The sequence below is a fragment of the Mesocricetus auratus genome, unplaced genomic scaffold, assembly GCF_017639785.1.
Source record: "Mesocricetus auratus isolate SY011 unplaced genomic scaffold, BCM_Maur_2.0 Super-Scaffold_100676, whole genome shotgun sequence".
NCBI classification, from domain to species: domain Eukaryota; kingdom Metazoa; phylum Chordata; class Mammalia; order Rodentia; family Cricetidae; genus Mesocricetus; species Mesocricetus auratus.
The window spans coordinates 2,638,275-2,657,221 of record NW_024429266.1 but is presented as its reverse complement, the minus strand read 5'-3'; the positions used below and the strand labels follow the sequence as shown (position 1 = coordinate 2,657,221).

At 50.8% G+C, this 18,947-nt stretch overlaps 1 protein-coding gene across 2 annotated transcripts in view; it reads left to right on the top strand.

Moving 5' to 3' along the window:
- Positions 1–18,947, top strand: part of Kcnh1 (potassium voltage-gated channel subfamily H member 1) — a 285,008-nt gene that overhangs the window by 199,170 nt on the left and 66,891 nt on the right. For both annotated transcript variants that reach the window (XM_005082858.4, XM_005082857.4), the window contains exon 9: positions 1,338–1,590. In XM_005082858.4, coding sequence (XP_005082915.1) covers positions 1,338–1,590 — 253 coding nt within the window. The remainder of the gene's footprint in view (positions 1–1,337; positions 1,591–18,947) is intronic.

Genomic DNA, 18,947 nt, shown 5'->3' with positions numbered 1-18,947 from the left:
ATATTTATTTGTTCTTTGAAAATTAATACATGGGTAAAATTTTTTTATCATATCTACCCTAACTACCTCGTTCTAACTGCCCCTGGGGCTCACTAACCTGTCTTCCCATCAGCTTTCTGTATGTTGTTCCTGTTCATTCATTATCACCATTCCACTAAATATCACTAGTAATGACTGTGTGTAACCGGGTGGGGAGGCTATTCCCTGGGGGCATGGGTTACCCACCAATGGCCACATCCCCAAAGGAGAGCGACTCTCCCTTCCTCGAAGCCACCAGTTGCCAGTAGTTGCTCAGCTAAGGGTGGGGACTCAGGAACACCTCTCCCATCTGTGCTGGAATTTTGGCTGGCTTGATCTTGGGCAGGTCTCACGTAAATATCTCTCTTTAAATGCCATCACATATGCATTCTATCAGCAAGCCATGCCAGCTGCATAATCCGAATACACTCTGTAGTTTAATGTGACCCCATTAAGTTACGGAATGCTGGGCTGTTTCTCCCACCTGTAATTTTGTACCTCTTAACCAATCTACTGCGTGTTTCCAAATGGCCAGAGGAGAGTGTTGAGAATGTTCTCCACACAAAGAAACGATGAATATTTAAAGGGGTGGATGTACCAGTTACTTTGTTCACGTATTGTATGCACGTTGAAGTATCATGCTGTACCCCTGAGACGTGTGTGTGTGTGTGTGTGTGTGTGTGTGTGTGTGTGTGTGTGTGTATTTGATTTACTTGTGATCTGAACACGGCCACTTCTTGCTGGCTGCACTGAACCATCCCAGTCCGAGCTCCTCTCATCTTTCCCCTGGACTCCTCTGTAGCAAAGCCCCTCCCCAGCCCTGTCAGAGCTCTCTAATTCCTCTCAGAGGCCCCAGATGACATCAGTCCCCTAAATCTGTGTCCCTGGCTACAGTCAGTGACTCGCAAGTGTCTCGCATGTTCAGCGTTTTCTCTGCACGACGTCCCTTAGCCCTCCCTCCCCCTGACTCGGGCGGATGCCTGCTCAGGCCTGCAGAGCCTTTGTGTCTGCCACCCTGCTGGAATGATGTTCTCCTTCCACGAGGTTCACTCTGACACATTCTGAAGCTGTCAGGTGAAAGGCCATCTCCTTCTTGGAGATGGCCTTTCTCATGCCCCACCCACTCCTAGCCCTGACTTTCAGTCCCCTGTCCTGAGCTTTCAGCAGACTGAGCTCGCATCTAGACACTGCCTGGCTTTCCCCTGGCACTGAAGCGTAAGAGTACAGCCTGGCCTCCTGGGTGCTGCCCTGCGCCCAGGGAGCTGAGGGGATGGGGCTGTCAAGTGGTCCTCACGCCTGTCTCTCCCTTGTCTGTCCAGGTCCTGCAGATCTGCCCCAAGGACATGAGAGCTGACATTTGCGTGCACCTGAACCGCAAAGTGTTCAAGGAGCACCCCGCCTTCCGGCTGGCCAGCGATGGCTGCCTGCGGGCGTTGGCCATGGAGTTCCAGACAGTGCACTGTGCCCCGGGGGACCTCATCTACCACGCCGGGGAGAGTGTGGACAGCCTCTGCTTCGTGGTCTCAGGCTCCCTGGAGGTGATCCAGGATGATGAGGTGGTGGCCATCCTAGGTACGTGCTCCATACCTGGTCCCATACCTGGTGTTGTCTTAGTCGCTGGACAGCCACGTTTAATCAGGGACTGCTCCTCAGGGCAGGCTCATTTCTAGCGTCCATTCATCCAGTTGGAGTGTCTGCTTCGAACCCATCTGTCTGAGACACTTGGGGTTTTCTCCTCAAGAGGCTGCAGGCTCCTGGAAGAGAGGAACAAACAAGCGATCGTTCAGAATGGAGCAGAACGGGCATCTCACTGGGGAGTCAGGTGAGAAGGCCTCTAGATGACGTGCCAGCCAGGAAGAAGCCAGCGAGTTGAAAAGGAGTTAGCACAGAGCAAGGCAAAGACAGGGTTCCAGACGGAGGCAGGCAGGGGTGAGTCACGGGGGTAAACTACAAGTCACTCCGTGCGGCCCGAGCACACGGGAGGGCCACGGTGGGAGATGACGTTGGGAGAGAGTCGGTGGACCAAAGGCTCCAGGAGCCACATGAAAGGATGCAGATTGTGCTGGGAGCTAGGGGAGGGCAGGGGCAGGGAAAGCAGGGAAGGGAGCACCATCAGGTTTGCACATTTGGAAAAAGATGGCAGGTAGAGGCTGGACTGCAGGGGCAGGGAAAGCGGGTGGGAACCATGTTATCCGGGGGCTTAATGAGCTAAGGTGTGGGTTGAAGCAAAAAGTAGAATTTCAAGAATCCAATGGCAGGTTTGCTGTTAGGAGAGAGAGAGAGAAGTCAGTGGGGATGGTAGGGTTTCTCATGGGGATGACACGGAAGCTAGTTCACCATATATGGCAACAAGCACTGTACCAAGGAGAGCATGGGCATGGGGACAGGGTGGTATCTGAGAGGCTGGCCATCAGTGGCCTTGGAGAAACTTCCGGAGGCAGCCACAGAAGAGCTCTTCAGTGGACATGTCTCTTGGAGGGGACAGGCCATCACTAGTCTGATCGTCATTTATGGACTTCTGCTTGGTGCCCTGTATGGTGCATATGGATACCCATTTTAACCCTTACAGCAATCACGAAAAACAGCTTTATTATTCCCAGTTTCTTAGGTGAGACGGTGGAAGTGCAGAGAGGTTAAGGAAATGTCTTCATAGCAGTTGAGGCCTATGGAGTCCCATTCCAGGACCCTTGGGTCTTCAACATGTCTGCTTCTGCCCAGCATTTGAACTGAAGTCCTAGTGATGGCTAGTGGAATGCGGGGGTCCTGGACGCTGTTGGCACAGCTGCAGTTTGGGGATGTGTGCTTTAGGTTCAGCGTGTGGCTGATTTCTCAGAGAACTGAGAGGGGTGAGAGGAAGTCACACAGGCATTAGAATGAGGAGGCTGACTGTGTAGAGACAGATGATGTCCTTAAAAGCCTGGTTTTTGCTCCCGTCTGGTTTTGGAGTACCCGAAACACAGCTTCCTTCTTGCCCCCGGGGCACCTTGCCAACCTTCCCTCTTGGTTTCGTTGTGCTCAGGGTAATCCAAGGGTGGTTTATATTCCTTCAGCATGTGCTGGCAGATGGTTGGGGAGTCTTTTGATCCTGGGTTGGGGCTGAAGTCTGTCTTGTCTGCTGGGTACCATGGTGCCCATGGATCCCAACAGCCTCATCCTGCTGTCCCTTGCTCCCTCATCTCAGAGAAGTGAGGCTGTGAGCCAGACACAGGAGTGAGGAGGACATTGTTGTAGTATAGATGAAGGAAGGGGTTCATACTTCTGCCTTTAAATTCACCAATGAGAGTGTTGGGTTAGACAGGATTCACCAATGAGGGTGTTGGGTTAGTCAGGATTCTTGCAGGACTAAGGGAAACTGCTGAGCAATCCTTTGTATTTGGATTTTAGGCAGCCCTTTGGGGTCATGTACCTTGAACTAATTTCCCCGCAGATCACAGATCACTCAGAAAATCCATCCTGAGGCCTGGTGCTATCTACCTGTGTGTTCACGATCAGAGATGTACTATTAATTAAATTTGTTCACTTGTTTTACATCCCAAACACAATTCCCCCTCTCCCCTCCCCTCCCACCCCCTCCTCCCACCTTCTCCGTACTCCCCCCATCCACCCCTCCTCTGTTTCTGTTCAGAAAGGGTAAGGCCTCCCAGGGTTGTCAACAAAGCTTGGCATAATCCAGTTGAGATAAGCTCCTCCCCTTGTATGAAGACTGGGAAAGGCAGCCCAGTATTAGGAATAAGTTCTTGGAAGCCAGTCAAAGTGTTAGGGACAGACCCTGCTTCCACCACCAGGAGTCCCACGAGTAGATGAAGCTGTACAACTGTCACACCGATGTAGAGGGCCTAGGCTGATCCCATGCAGACTCCCTAGCTGTCAGTCCAGAGTCCGTGAGCTCCTATGAGCCCAGGTTGGTCGTTTCTGTGGGTTCCCTAGGGATGACCTTGACCCCACAGCCCCCTGCCTCGTATAATCCCTCCTCCCTCTCTTCAGTAGGATTTCCCAGGCTGTGCTCAGCTGTGGATGTCTGCGTCCGTTTTCCGTCAATCACTGGTCACTGGATGAAGGCTCTCTGATGATAGTTGGGGTAGTTACCAATCTGATTACAGGATATGGCCAGTTCAGGCATCCTCTCCACTACTGCTAGGACTCTTAGGATCATTCCTTAGATGGGATTCCTGGGAGCTTCCCTTATGTCAGGTTTCTACCTGACTGCCCCTGTCCCCAAATACATAACACCATCAAGACATCATGGCAGCTTGGGGGACTGGGTTGTAGGGGGAGAGTAATGATCATAGATTTTTAATGCCCTGAACTACAGATTCAGGCATGGAGGGACGCTAGCCTTGAAGAGAGATGAGAAGGGTAAATGACCCCTCCTCATCAACCGCTCCCCCCGTGATACTGTCCTTTTTAAGAGGCAGCAGCCCCACACCTATTTGACAGGTTCACTGCTTCTCCAAATCTAGTCTTCTGGGCATCCTGCCTGCTCTAGTTAGCAGTGTGGTTGGACCTCAAATATAGCTCAGCAACTTTGAATTCAAAATGTTGGTTGTTCTCAAGATGTCCAGGCTAGGAAAAAAAAGCTTCCCCTATGCTTCCCAAGAGCCAGATTGGGTCCCAAAAGTAGGTCCAGGCTGGATATCCTAAATAACTTGCCAAAAGACTTTTATTCTAAAAAAGGAGATGACAAGTTCTTTGAGTCAACCCGTCCTTTGGGCCTAGAGGCATACAACATTCCAAGATGTTTGTTCCCTGGAAACACACTTGGACCTTTTTAAAATCCCCCTTCTCCTTAGAATAAGCTATGCCCAATGAGCTACAATCAGTCCCTTCTCACAAAGAGTTCCAGCTTCAAATAGGACTGCCAACTGAACTAAGACCGTCATTGTCCTCTGATGCCCTTTAGTTTAGCCTCGACTAGGATTGTTTGTTGAACGGGAGTGTCATGAGTGGGGCGCTGTGGTAACGAAACCTCACCCCAGCCCCCAAGATCTGCATGAGGAGCCACTGGCTCTCGATGGCTGCCACTCTGTTATGGAGGAGATGAAGAATGCTCCTGGGGGATGGCGGGATGGGTGGCTACTTAGCAGGGTTGTGTGCCCAGCGTTCCACTGAGGAAGGGAACGGCGCCAGTGCTGAAAGCCGGAGGCTGGAGAGGGGACCCTGGGATCTGCCGCCTCCACCCTCGGTCTCTGGTCTCCCCGTTGCCAGTTCACATATTTACAACCTGCTGATGGGGCCTCTGCCTCCGGTTAGACTATCCCGTCCCCATTTTCCATTTAATTTCAGTGCAGAGTCCAAGAGCAAGGAGAAGGGTCAGTATTCATGACTGAGCAGCCTGAGCTTACGCCCAAAATAGAATCCCTGCCCCTCACTGTAACCCTCTAGACTTCTGGTGACAGTCACCCACAATATAAAATGCTAATTACAAATCTAACTGATGAACACAGAGTGACATTAAAACTCAGCGCCGCTCACCATGCTGCAGGAGGGAATGCAGCCCCATGTTTTCTATTAAGAGTCCGTTCTCCTTCACTTAAAAAAAAATTGAACACAGTAACGTAGCAAATCGGTTCCTTGCCGTGATCAAAGGTTGCAGTTGGAAGGTGTGGTCCCCGTGAGCCATGACAGTTTCTCTATGATCGAAAGCTCGCTGTGCTACGATAAAGCTCTAGGAGCACTTTGACGGATTCCACGGCAGGTGATGGTGACGGAGGCGGAGGGACAAACACGCTAGGCAGACAGAGCTTAAGTGAGAAGTGTTATTAGAAAGGGAAAGGGGGTGGGGAGGAAAAAGGTAAAGAGACACAGAGACAGAGAGAGGGCAGAAGAAGAGGGAGACAGGAAAAGTCCCGTCTGCACCAGGGGAAGAGAGGGAAGGAAAACAGGGAAGAGAGAAGCCGGCAAAGAGAGCTGGAAAAGAGAGAGTGAGAGAGAAGAGTAGAAAGGGAGTGTAAGTGGGCAGGGTCCATCTTTTAAAAGGGTCCTTTGCACCTGCATGCAGACTAGTACTCATGGAGCCCTGGGATGACCAGGGCACTGCCTGAGTGCATTCTGCCAGGTGACAGGGGCAGGCCACCGTAATGCCTGAGTCCTCACATGCTGTCCCTTGAAGACAATGCTCATGCTAGGTAGAACTCTGCTATGATCCCTCCTCTGCCTTAATTTTGCTATAACATTGTCTTATTTCCTTCTGGAATTCTCTTAGAAGTCACTTACTGGCTTTTCAAATTTAGTTTCTATGTTTTTTGCATGGGCGATTTTTTGCCTTGTCATGATATTTACTTATTTTTAATTTAATGAAAACATTCCCCTCTTCTCACTCCTGCTTCTCCCACTCCAAACCTCCCTACTCTTGGCCTGTAACCATTGCTGCACGTACATATAAATGACTAAGCATAGACATACAACCCGCTGTGTCTATGCAGTGCTTCCTGTGGGCGTATATTTTTTAGGCCTGCCACTTGGTATTTGATAACCAATCAAGGGCTCATCCCTAGCAAAGACTAATTCTCCCTCTATCAGTAGTTATCGATTGCTTATAGCTCTTAATAGTTAATTCATGTTTTTCTGAGAATGTCATAAATGAGCCCTGCATCTGTATCAGTCTCTCCTGCTCCAAATCCCCTGTGCCCCCACCCACTTCATGTTCTCTTTTTACATAGGTATGTGCACACACACACATGCACACACACGTGTACACACATACATACAGCCTAGATATATGCACACAAACACACATACATATAAAACCTAGATATATACATATATGTATATAAAACCTAGTTATGCACACACACATATATATGCAAACTAGATAGATTCACACACATACAACGTAGATATATGCACACATGTATATATAAAACCTAGATATATGCACACACACATATATATATATACAACCTAGAAAGATTCACACACACACACAAAACCTAGATACATGCACACACACACACACACATATATATAAAACCTAGATATATACACACACACATATATATATATAACCTAGATACACACACACACACAATCCACTGAGTCCATTTAGCATGGATGATCTACGCGTGTTCAGGGCTGGCCACTAGGGATTGGACAACCCATAAAATGTGCCTCTTATTCATCAGAATGGTGCATTTATTTCTTTATTTTGTGTGTGGTGGGAGGCACATTCCATGGCGTGCCTACAGGTCAGAGCTGATTCTTTCCTTCCTCCATGTGGCCCCCGGGTTGCCAGACTTGGTAACATGTCCCTTTACCTACCCGCCCACCTCATCGGCTCTCATCAGAGTTTCCAGTGAAGGCCTCTTCAGAGCAGCTGCAGTGAAAAGGCACAGGCATCCGTTTCTGCCAAGCCTTCAGCCAGCATCGGCCTGTCAGCTGTTCTGGCCACCGGGCGTGAGCTGAGGCTGGCATCCCCGCCGGCTCAGGCGTCCTGCCCAGCGTTTCTGTCTCAGGCCTGCAGTGTTGGTAGGAGCTCCTTTCACTGGGATGACAGCAACTGTATCGGTTTTGCCTCTCAATGCTTCATTTACACTTTCATCAGATTGTCCTCTTTGCTTTGTTTATATTCTCATGGGTGAGACGGAAGTCTTCCACCAGACTGCATCTCATAGCAGAAGGAAGACGCAATGGTGGCCTCCAGGAAGTTGCCACTGAACTGCCTGAGTCCCCAAGGCCTCCCTCCCAGTGTCTACTAAGCCTGTACTCTGCTTACCCCTCTTTCCTAAGCCCTGCTCTATTGGACTTTGTCTCTCTGGCGTCAAGCGTGTAGCCATGGAAGACACCAGGGGCCATTTGCTGGACAGTAGAGTTGGAAGCAGGCAGAGGGGCTGGAGAGAGCTTGTCTGCTATGTTGTGATGCCCTGGGTTTGGTAGTTATTGCTGCCAAAGAAATACATAGACAAGTGAAAGGGTAAATAAAAGCAGGCAACGGCTAGACTGTGAAGGCGCTCGTGATCTCGGGTGAGCATATGGGCCCTTTTCCTGTAGGGGCGAGGGATCCAGAGAGAGTTTTTGACAGGGAGTGGCATGAGAGCACTGATTCCACACAATGCAGAGGAGCCAGGAGGATGCCTGGGAGGAAGGGGCAGGTGGTGGCAGGAGGGTGGGAAGGGAAGCTGAGCTCAGAGGCAGTACAGTAGAGCATCTGGTGCATTGTGATGGGAAGGACCAGGGAGTGACTTCCCGTGGATACAGGGCCGACGGGGGAAGCAACAGAGGAGGAGGGAAGATGATTGGGAGAGGAGGAGGAGGGAAGAGGAGGAGGGAAGATGATTGGGAGAGGAGGAGGGAAGATGGGCACGTGATGCTTCTCCCTGCAGATACAGGCCCAGTGCTCAACTAGAGGAAACTGTTTCCAGTCTCTGGATGACCCTGGGCCTGCCCAAGCATGGGGAGGGAGAACAGCATGTGATATCTTCAGGGCAAGCCTAACCTATTAGGCACAGGCCTTTCCCCAGTGCTGTCCCTGGGGCCTGAGGACCCCGTACAGGTCCTTGCTAAGCATGCGGGTTGGTGCTTGCTGGCAGAGCAACTTGGCAAAGGACAGCGTCTCTCGGCTGCCGAGCTGGAAGGCCACCCTGCCTTTTTGCCCGGATAAGGTGTTTCTTTGGGTGGTTGTTCTTGTTGGATATCTGCTGTCATGGGGTGTATGCATGGTGGTGTTCTCTTCCAGGGACGGAGAGAGAAAGCCTGTGTCTTAGAGGAACGCCGTGCAAAGCCTTTGTCTTAAAGGAACACCGTGTTTGGCTGAGACAAACTCTCAGCAACAGTGAGCACAGGTGGCCCATTGTGTGGCTCTCTCCTGGAGCAAGCCGGTGGTGCGCAAATGCTCACAGAACTCAAAGCTTGGGAGGCCCCCAAGGAGTGTGGTAGTCTGGGCGCTGGGCTTGGGGTGAAGAGCGGCAAGGCTGCTTCGGATCCCAGAGGGACATGCGGGTGGCAGGTTCAGGTCAGGGTGAGCGGATCCAGCCATGATGTTTCTGCCAGGTAAGGGCTTCCTGTTCATTGTGTCCCAAGGCTGTGTCAGCCCTGTTGCAGCCCGTCAGAGCCACGAAGCCTTGGTCATCACCATTCACATGTGGTCTGACACCTTCAACCTCAGCTGTGGAGAGGAGGGAGGCAGTGAGCATGAAGAAGGATAGGAAGCAGGGAACCCCCCAGGCAGGGGGCCTTTCATCAACTTTGCTTCCGCCGTATGAAGTTTCTGACTTTTCAGCATTTTTGCTACTTTCCACTATTTACTGGGAGAGCCTCCTCCCTAGTGATTGACGGACAAGGCCAGGAGACCTTTGCCTTGATGGCGGCTGGAAAGATGGAGTCAGATGTGGTCCGGTGAGGCAGCTCGTGGGTCAGCCGTGGGGAGGGGACTTATGTGGTAGGCGATATAACCTCAAAGCCCGGCATCCGAGCTGCCACCAAGAGTCCCAAAGCATGGTGACAAGACACAGGACCCTGCCTGCTCAATGCATCAAGACTGGTGTGGTGGCACCGTGTCACGGTGAGAAACCAGGCACTGGAAAGTGAGGTTTGACATTCTCAGGGCTGTGATCTGAGTTGGACAGAGGGACAGGGAAACTGTTAGGTCACCGTGGGTGGCAACGGAGACAGGCAGTGTTACGGTGTGCCCAGCCAGGGTGGAGAAGTCCCGCCAGGGACATTTAAATTTCATAGAAACAATGAATAATTATTGGCATGAGTTTTTCCCGAAGATTGCAGAAGAGGCAACTTGAGGGAGATTAATTATTCATTAGAGTTCGGTTTTAACTAGACACCATATTTTTTATTTGCTAACTTTGACAGACTTAGTTGGGAGGTGTAGGTGGGGTGAGCCATCAGTAGGAGGAGCGCCACTGTTAGCTCTACACAGGTAGAGTCATCTGGGAAGAGGGACCTCAGGTGAGACAACACCATCAGACTGGCCTGTGGGCAAGTCTATGGGCAATCTTCTTGATTAATGATTAATGCGGAAGGCCCAGCCCTGTTCCACGCCCTTTGCGTCAGCTTCTGCTTCCGGGTTCCTGCCTTAATTAAGTTTCTGCCCTGACTTCACTTCCTTCATGCTGGACGGTGATCGCAGGGACACATAAGCAAAATAAACCCTCTCCTCAAGCTTCTGTCAGTCAGCGCTTTGTAGAAAACAAGGTAGGACAGGGAGTCTGACAGGTTGTCAATGTTAATACCGGAATGTAAAGGGGGTGAGCATAGAAGCCAGAAGGGGGATTGCGAGGCAAGGGAAGTCGCCGGGAGAAGTACGGATGGTGAGATGTTAACTGGGGAAGAGGAGGCCTTGAAACAGAAAGCACTCGGCTTCCGTTAGGTCCACCCAGAGGCACAAGGGCTGACACCCAGGTGCAGCCAGCACTGCTTGGAAGTGTGGGCCTGGAACCAGGACAAGAAGACAGGTCAGGACCAGAAGAGGAAGCCAGGACTCAAGCTCGAGACAGGAAATGTAAAGTAGAAAAGAGAAAGGGAAGCCACCGCAGAACGTATGCGTCTCTTCCTAAATGATCGAGCATTTGAGAGCATTTTTTAAAGAAAAGTGGGGTGTAGCCATTCAGAATGCCTATAAGGGATTTTAAGTGATACTGGAAATTGTCGTGGTAGGTCAAATACTACTTGAATGTGCCGCGATCCCAGTTACGTGGGGAGAAGCACACCAAGCTGAGAGACTCTGGGAGCATCCTTGTCAGAAAGCTGGACAGGATGCTTGTGAGGCAGGGGGAGGGAGTTTCGTTTTCTTTTTAAGTTTGTCTGGGTTTCAAGCTGTCTATAAAAGAGCATGTATGGGTCTGGAGAGATGGGCCCAGGCAGTAAAGAACTTGCGTAGGTGTGAGAGCCTGAGTGCAGAGCCCAGCACCCACGTAAAAGGAAGGGTGTGCGTGTCCTGCGAGCCTAGAGCCCAGGGTGCAAGGGTGGGGGGGTGCCACTGCTCAGTGTTACCAGCCAGTGGGTCACAGGGTCACCGAATAGCTCTGCCTCAAAAAAAAAAAATAATGAGGCAGAAAGCAACAGAGGAGCACACTAGACGTGACCCTCTACAGTCATGAGTACACATGCTCATACGTGTCCGTCATACTCATATACCAAACTCACAGGTCATAAATGAGCACATGATGTTCTCAAGATGATAGTTTAAAAAAATTCGATCTGAGAAAGTCCGCGTCATCTGACATTTCCCAGACAGTGTTAGGACATAGTTTTTAAGCATGATTCTTTTCATTCTTCAATTAAAAAAAAATTTCAGTGATGTCTTGGCAGCGCTCTCTCGAGTTTTCCCTGTCCAATCAGGAGAAAATGGCATGTCTCCGCATGTGCCATCGTCCCCCCTCTAACTGTCCATGGCCAGATGGAGTAGGCTAATTAGCGGAGGTTTACGACCACCTCAATAGCCTCTACAAGATGAACCCTCACTATTTTAGAGTAGGTGAAGCCAAACAAATCCTGGCTGGAGAGGCTTCCCAGGATCCCTGGGAGCCAGGGAGGGGAGAAGCAGGCTCCCATACTGCTCTTCCCTCCCTGTGGGGCATCCCTGCACGGGGACCAGGTGCACTGTGGGGTGACGGCTGCATCTCTGTCTGTGCTCAGCATGGCTACACACGTGGTAACCTCAGCTACATAAAAGTGTGCGCATGCATAGAAGAAAGAGAGAAGACAATCCAAGATCTTAACCAAGGTGACCATTATTTTAAAATTTCAAATGTATTTGAATAATTTCTACAATATGCTTCTATTGTTTTATAAATAACCAGGCGGGAGGAAAATAAAGCGAGTTTTAAGTTCTCACCTTGCCAGAGATCCTGGTAACTTCTGCCTGCGCTGGGGTCTGCTTGCTTGTGGGGCTCTGGGGTCTGCTTGCTTATAGAGTTTTGGGGTCCACTGCTTGTTTATGGAGTTCTGGAGTCTGCTCACTACGGGGCTCTGGGGTCTGCTCGCTGTGGGGCTCTGGGATCCGCTCACTGTGGGGCTCTGGGGTCTGCTTTCTATGGGACCCTGGGGTCTGCTTGCTGTGGGGCTCTGGGGTCTGCTTACGGTGGGGCTTTGGGGTCTGCTTTCTGCAGGGCTCTGGGGTCTGCTCACTATGGGGCTCTGGGGTCTATTTGCTGCGGGGCTCTGGGATCTGCTCACTGTGGAGCTCTGGGCTCTTCTCGCTGCAGGGCTCTGGGGTCTGCTGGCTGTGGAGAGCCACTTGACTAATTTCATCTAAGTGCAGTTGTGATGAGCATAGAGGGAATCGTCGTGATGTTTCTAAGACACTGCCCTGACTTAACTCTGTAGTATGTGAGGCCTCAGTCAGGGATACCAGCCTTCTTCACAGGGCATCGCTGTGTGAGGGAGTCTGGGGACACATATGGGTGAAGGCTTTCTGCTTTTGAAGGGCGTGCTCTATCATAGGGTGACTTCTTGTTTTTCCACAACCCGCTATTATCCTGCCTCATCTCTGTTCCCCATCTCCACTTGTAGGGCAATTTCTTCCTTCCTTTCTTTCTTTCTTTCTTCCTTTTTTTTTTTTTTTTTTGGTTTTATGAGACAGGGTTTCTCTGTATTGTTTTGGAGGCTGTCGGTCCAGCCCGGCCTCGAACTCACAGAGATCTGCCTGCCTCTGCCTCCCGAGTGCTGGGATTAAAGGCGTGCGCCATCACCACCCGGCGTAGGGCAATTCCTAACATGCACGATTTTTATTTATCTTTGTAAATTTGCCTGTAAAGTTTCAGCGTAGCAGAAAGCCTAGTCACACTGAACTGAGGGAACATTTCCGAGCAGGCCAGCAAGGGTCAGACTGACAAGGCAGCTGCTGACAGGTGGGTTCTACCCGTGGCTTCCCATGTCCGGTCATCTTCCCAAAGTCATCCAGTGCCAACGGTCTTCCCTGTGGGACTTGATTTGGGACCACCGGCCCCCAAATATAATGACACAGAGACTTCTTATTGATTATGGAAGTTTGGCCTTTGGCTTAGGCTTGCTCCCACTAGCTCTTACAACTTAAGTTAGCGTGTTTCCGTTGATCGGCGCTGTGCCGTGTGGGTTTTGCCTCTCCTTTCTGCGCATCCATCTTGCTCCTTGTCTTGCTGGTGTCTCCCACTAGCCTTGATCATGTCCCACTTTCTAACACTCCGAGTTCCTCCCTCTGCCCCGAAGTCCCGCCTAAGCTCTCTTGCCTAGCTGCTGGTCGCCTGGCTCTCTATTAAACCAACCACAAGGCGCCTTTCACGCAGTGTGACTAAATATCCTACAACAATTCAGCCAGGGCATCCTCTGCCTTTCATACCCCACCCCGCCCCCCTCCATGCCTCTCACCCACCTTCCTAATAATTTGTGCATTCCCTACACATGCTCGTTGTGGTGTTAGTGTCTGAAGACACAGCAGTGAACAAGAAGGCCAGTCTCTCACGGGGATGGCTCTCTCCTTAGGAAGTCAAGGCAGTACACCTCATAAGCCAGGGCTGAGAGCTGGAATGGTGCTAAGAACAAGACGCAGAGAGAATTCCTACAGCAGGTGTCTAAGCCAGCCCAGCCAGAGAGTAGAGGAAGGCTTCCCCACAAAGTGGTGTCAGAGCTCAGCGCCCCCCGGTTCAGTTGGGTGGGGCTGGGCTAGGAGATCAGAGAGTTGGGAGAGACGTAGGGACAACACCATCTGTAGCAGGGACAACATTGACAAAGACTAGGAGCCACATCTGGTAGTGAAAGGCAGTGAAGTTTGCCGCCTGGGACATAGTTCTTCAGTTTTTTGCCCTAGTCAGATGGACTCGGAGAAATGGGGATCCAGTGACAGCATTAAACAGAAGAGGGACAAAATTGTGCTTAGAAAAGTCTTCTGGGCAGCTGCTTGGAAAATAGATTAAAGAGCCAAGGTCAGAGGCAGGGGACCAACTAGGAGGACACTAGAGTGGCCTGACCTGATCTGACAGCTGTTTAATGAGAGCCCAGAGAGAGAGAGAGAGAGAGAGAGAGAGAGAGAGACAGAGACAGAGACAGAGACAGAGACAGAGACAGAGACAGAGACAGAGACAGAGACAGAGATAGTTGGTAGATGAAGTGACCATAAGTCATTCATTCTCTGCATAAGGAGTAAGAGGGAACATTACCAGGTGAACTATCCGGGAGGATGGTGGGCTTGCCTTGGAGGAGACCCATTCATTCCTCAGATATATAGGCCTGAGCTGAGTGGATGTCCAGTGGAGGATTCTGGACTCAGAGGAGAGAATAGGACTTGGGGTACAAGCATGGCAGCGGCATTGTTCAGATGCGTGAAAACAGGGCCCGAGCCAAAGAAGTCCCCATTGCAGCAGAGGTTTGGGGTTGAGGAGGAAATTATGGGCTCGTACCCAGCTCATGAAGATGTCATTGAATAAGTTTCACTGGACAGAGATGTCACTGTTGGTAAGATCACCAATATTTTATAGCCTGACTGATACATGTTGTGCTGCTATGTGTGTGCCTACATGAATACAACACACACACACACACACACACACACACACACACACACACACACACACCACTTTTTTTTAAATCCCAGAACTGGACATAATAGCGCACACCTTTAATCCCAGCATTAGGAGGCAGAGACAGAGAGACAGGTGGGTCTCTGTGAATCTGAAGGCAGCCTGGTCTATAGAGCCAGTTCTAGGTCAGCCAGAGTCACATAGAGGGATCCTGTCTCAAAAAGTAAAAAAGTAAAATAAGACAGATGGTGGTGCACAACTTCAATCCCAGCACTCAGGAGGCAGAGGCAGACTGATCTCTGGGAGTTCAAGGCCAGCCTGGTGTACAGAGAGAGAGTTCTGGGTCAGCCAGAGTAGTTACACAGAGAAATCCTAAACCAAAAATAAGCCAATTAATTAAATAAAATAAAAAACCAAAGAACAGGAATTAAGCCGTATATGAGCTTACTAGATGCCGAGCGTCATAGCGTGACGGTGAGTACGGTTCAGGCTGATCGGCAGAGGGGTTATGGTTGAGGGTGATGAGGTGGGTGTGTGGCCTTGGAGGTCGAGGAGACTGGCCGCATAAGCCTCTACCCTTCACTGAACTGAGCTGCAGTGCAGAGTCCCCATCCCTGCTGTGCGATGTCCCTGTGGACCTCAGCCCTGAGATCTGCCTGGTGCTCAACTGTTCCTCAGCCCCCGCTGGTACCCCGCCAGACAGTTACATGGACCACAACCAGAGGGGAGACTGTGTAGCTGAGGGAGTACGCAGTGCGATTCATTACTGTAGTGCTGCCAGGTTGCCCTAAGTAGGGTATCACCTGCAGTTCCTCCCCACGCCTCCCCCTCCCCCAGCTCAGAACATCCACTCAGAATGGGATTACCTAGGCAGTCACGGAAAGCTTCTTTAAAATGTTCTAGACTTCTGCACTCTGATTGGCAAGCTGGTTGGCTGAGCGGTTTGACTGCCCCGTGTTCTCGAGCGGATGGTCACGTCACGCTTCACAGCTGGAAGAAGGATGTGCACAGTTATCTGTCATGGCTTCCTTCTCTCAGTCATCTCTGACCTGGGGAGGTCCCTTCCCAGACATTTGTGTCACAGCTGCCAGGCCTGCAAAAGCCCTGCTTTGCTCCTGCCCGCTTTCGTGGGCTACACGTGTCTTAAAAAGCAGTTGGCCCTCGCTCGAGGAGCCTGGGGTTTGCTTGGGATTCAAGGGGCCCTGTATAGCACGTCCTTAACTCTCACTGCCAGACCGTCTACGCCAGGCAGCTGTCTCCACGGGAAGTCGGGCGAGGCATGGTTGAACCAGCCTGTGCTACGGTAACAAACTTCCCAGTGGGAGGTGCTGCCGTCTCCGGGGCGTTCATTTCCTGCGTGTCCCACCCCAGCATGGTGGTCCATGTTCTGTACAACAGATGCACCCCTTGAGAGGGTTCCTAAGTGAAATCTGTACAGTTACATCCATGTATTAAACGCACACGGGGAGCTATTATTTCACTTTACCGGTTCTTCTATAATTAGAAAATGACTCCCAATTTCATTAAAGAGCATAATGCTTCTATATTGGGTCTTGTTTAAATGAGGTAATCTCGATAAGAAACAGACAAAATTACCAATCAGCTTCTACTCAGTAGTTACAGCTTAATTATACCATGTTTTCCCCCAGTAAGAACTGCAGAGCTTATAATGCTGTCTTTCCCATGGGTGCTCAGAACGTGTGGCCGGGAGAATCGGCCCGTTAGAGTCTCTCCTTGCTGCTCACTGGTGGGGAAGCCCACTCTTTGGAGAGGATCTTCACCCTCTCTTGGCACAAGGGGTGCCAGCAGGAGCCGGGGTGACGGGTGATGTTCTGACATTTCTCAGCCCAGAGCTCCGCGATCTGTGTGTTCACGTGTCTTTGCTGCTGGGTCATGGCTCCTTACATGCTCTGGTTAAGGCACTCATTCTTGTCTCATGGTGGGTTTCTCAGCTGGCTGTAGACAGGCGATTTCTAAGCCTGTGCTCACCCAAAGGCCTGACTGGGCTGGAACAGGCAGAGGCTGTGGCTATCAAAAGAGACCTGGAGAAGACACTAGATCACTCTCGTGACCCCTTGTGAGGCTCAGTCTCCCCAAAGCCGATCAGATGTCAATATAGAGACTTCCTGGAATGAGTATTCTGAGAGACCTGGGCCATCAGCTTCCTGTGGCCTTGCCTCAAAATCCAAGAATGTCGTTTCTACCAGACTGTGTTGACTAGACATCGAAGTCCAGCCATGAACCGCCTGCCTCAATGAGTTACAACTGTAACCACACTGCCAGGAGGAACGGGTGGCCAAAGATCCGCCACGTCTCTTCATATCCCCAGGAAGAGCAAGACTCCATAGATGTGAAAGGCTCATGAGTCATGGCGGACGGCGTGAGAAGGCCACAGGATTACAGGCCAGTTCCCAGAGTTCAGTACTGGACAGCGCCATGGAGAGAGCCTGTTTCCAGGCCAGCCACGTAGCATCCCACAGCAAAGCTTCTACCTACTGGCCCTACCCCTCCCTGCCTTAGCTGCCTTATCACAGACAGTAGAAATTAGAACTTGACAAGGGGAGCCAAACAGCATTTATGTTTACCTGGAAGTTACCCCATGAATGGCCTATTTACACGGAATCTAAGCCCACCTTCATATCGGAGCAAGAGACACATAGAGAATCATGAAGTAACATCCCTAAGCCACGCACGGTTTACTTGTTTTGGAGGAGACGGGGGCATTGACTCACATTTCAGAGGCGTTTAGAGAGGACCGCAGAGTGCCTTAGAGACTTGCAACAGATGTTTGGTACTAGAGAAAAAGTCCATCAAGCTGTGTGTCTCAAGTTACACCTTGCTTCCTTTGCCTTTGGTAGGAAAGCAGCTTCTAGTTAAGCACCAGGGGTGCCTGGGTCTAGGGAGCCTGGACAAACATTTCTTGATTTATCCTACCTCCTAGATGTTCCCCTCCGGCTTTTCCTTGGGAATTCATACTTGTAATTGTCTGCCCTGAAAGCTTATAAGCAAGACAAACAATCAACCCACATAGTTGGAGACGGTGCCAGGAGTAAATCCAGCTTTTCAATAGACATGGGCTAAAAACATCTGCAGCTATGAAAGAATACCTCTGAGTTACAGGAGGTAGAGAGACACGCGGTGACAAAGGTTTCCGCATGTCTTATTTGGGGCTGCCTTGACAAAGTGCCATGGGGAGGGGTTGCCACACAGGCAATAGAATTTTCTTACAGCTTTTGGGAGTTTGGAGGTCCGACGTGGCCAGGTTCTTATTAGCATCTTGTCTTTTTTTGTTTTTTGGTTTTTATGAGACAGGGTTTCTCTGTATTGTTTTGGAGGCTGTTGGACCAGCCTGGCCTTGAACTCACAGAGATCCGCCTGCCTCTGCCTCCTGAGTGCTGGGATTAAAGGCGTGCGCCACCAACGCCCAGCGAGCATCTTCTCTTTAGCTGCAGGCTGTCCACTTCTCATTGTGTCTCCAGCAGTAAGAAACAGCAAAAGCAGCTTCTCTGGGGACCTCTCATGAAGGCACCACGGGGTCAGACAGGAGACGTAAGTCATTAACTCCTATCTATGCCAGTGTATTCCAAAGGCACCCGCCTGGTGCTGTCACACTGGGGCTTGGTGCTTTGACATACAGACTTGGGACAGGAACACTCACTTCACGGTATTGCATCGACTCGCCGAGCGTATTTTGCAGGATGCTGGAGGTGGAAGATGCCAGGGAGGCGATTGCCTGTGTTGTATTCCACCGGAGGGGGCTCATTTAGCAAGGGTAACGAGAACACTTTAGGAGGTATAGGGGAAGGTGGGATACTTGATATGAATTAACCTTTAGGGCGGGGACAAGCATGGGAGGGGCTGAGCCGCACACTTGACCGCTTCTTCAGCTCCTGCGGGAAGTCCACATACAAACACACTCCCCATCTGCAGGATATCTGCCCATCTCAGGTAGACACACAGGTGTAGACCCATGGCCCACTTCTGCCCTCCCTCACTTCCTCTCTGCCTGTCGGTACCAGCCATGTCCCTACTACGTTGTGTGACATTCTGGGGAGACATGAATGAGTGTCTGTTTACCGGAGGCGGGGCCAGAGTGACGGTACCCCTCACATCCAATCTGCTAAATGAATCTGCGGCAGGTGTCACGTGGCGGCATGAGAGAAGCGTGCTTACGTAAACACGCAGAGCTGGAAGGTGGGAAACACCGCTGAAGCCCACCCCAACATGGGCGACAGCTGATGAAAGTGGCCACCCTGGAGCTCTCTGCCTGACTCTCAGGCAACCTGCAGGCAGAAGAGTCTCCTCTTCTAAACAGTCCTTACCGCTTACATAACCCCCCCCCCCCGAGAAGGGAGGGAGCCTTGTGAATCTGGTATGTTTCAGGGACTTCCTGGGACTTCTAAGTTATTCTGAGACTTGCCCGAGTCTTAAGGACCTTTTCTTCCAGGGCAGGGCATTCCAGTTCAGAAGAAACCGCCGAAGCACTGT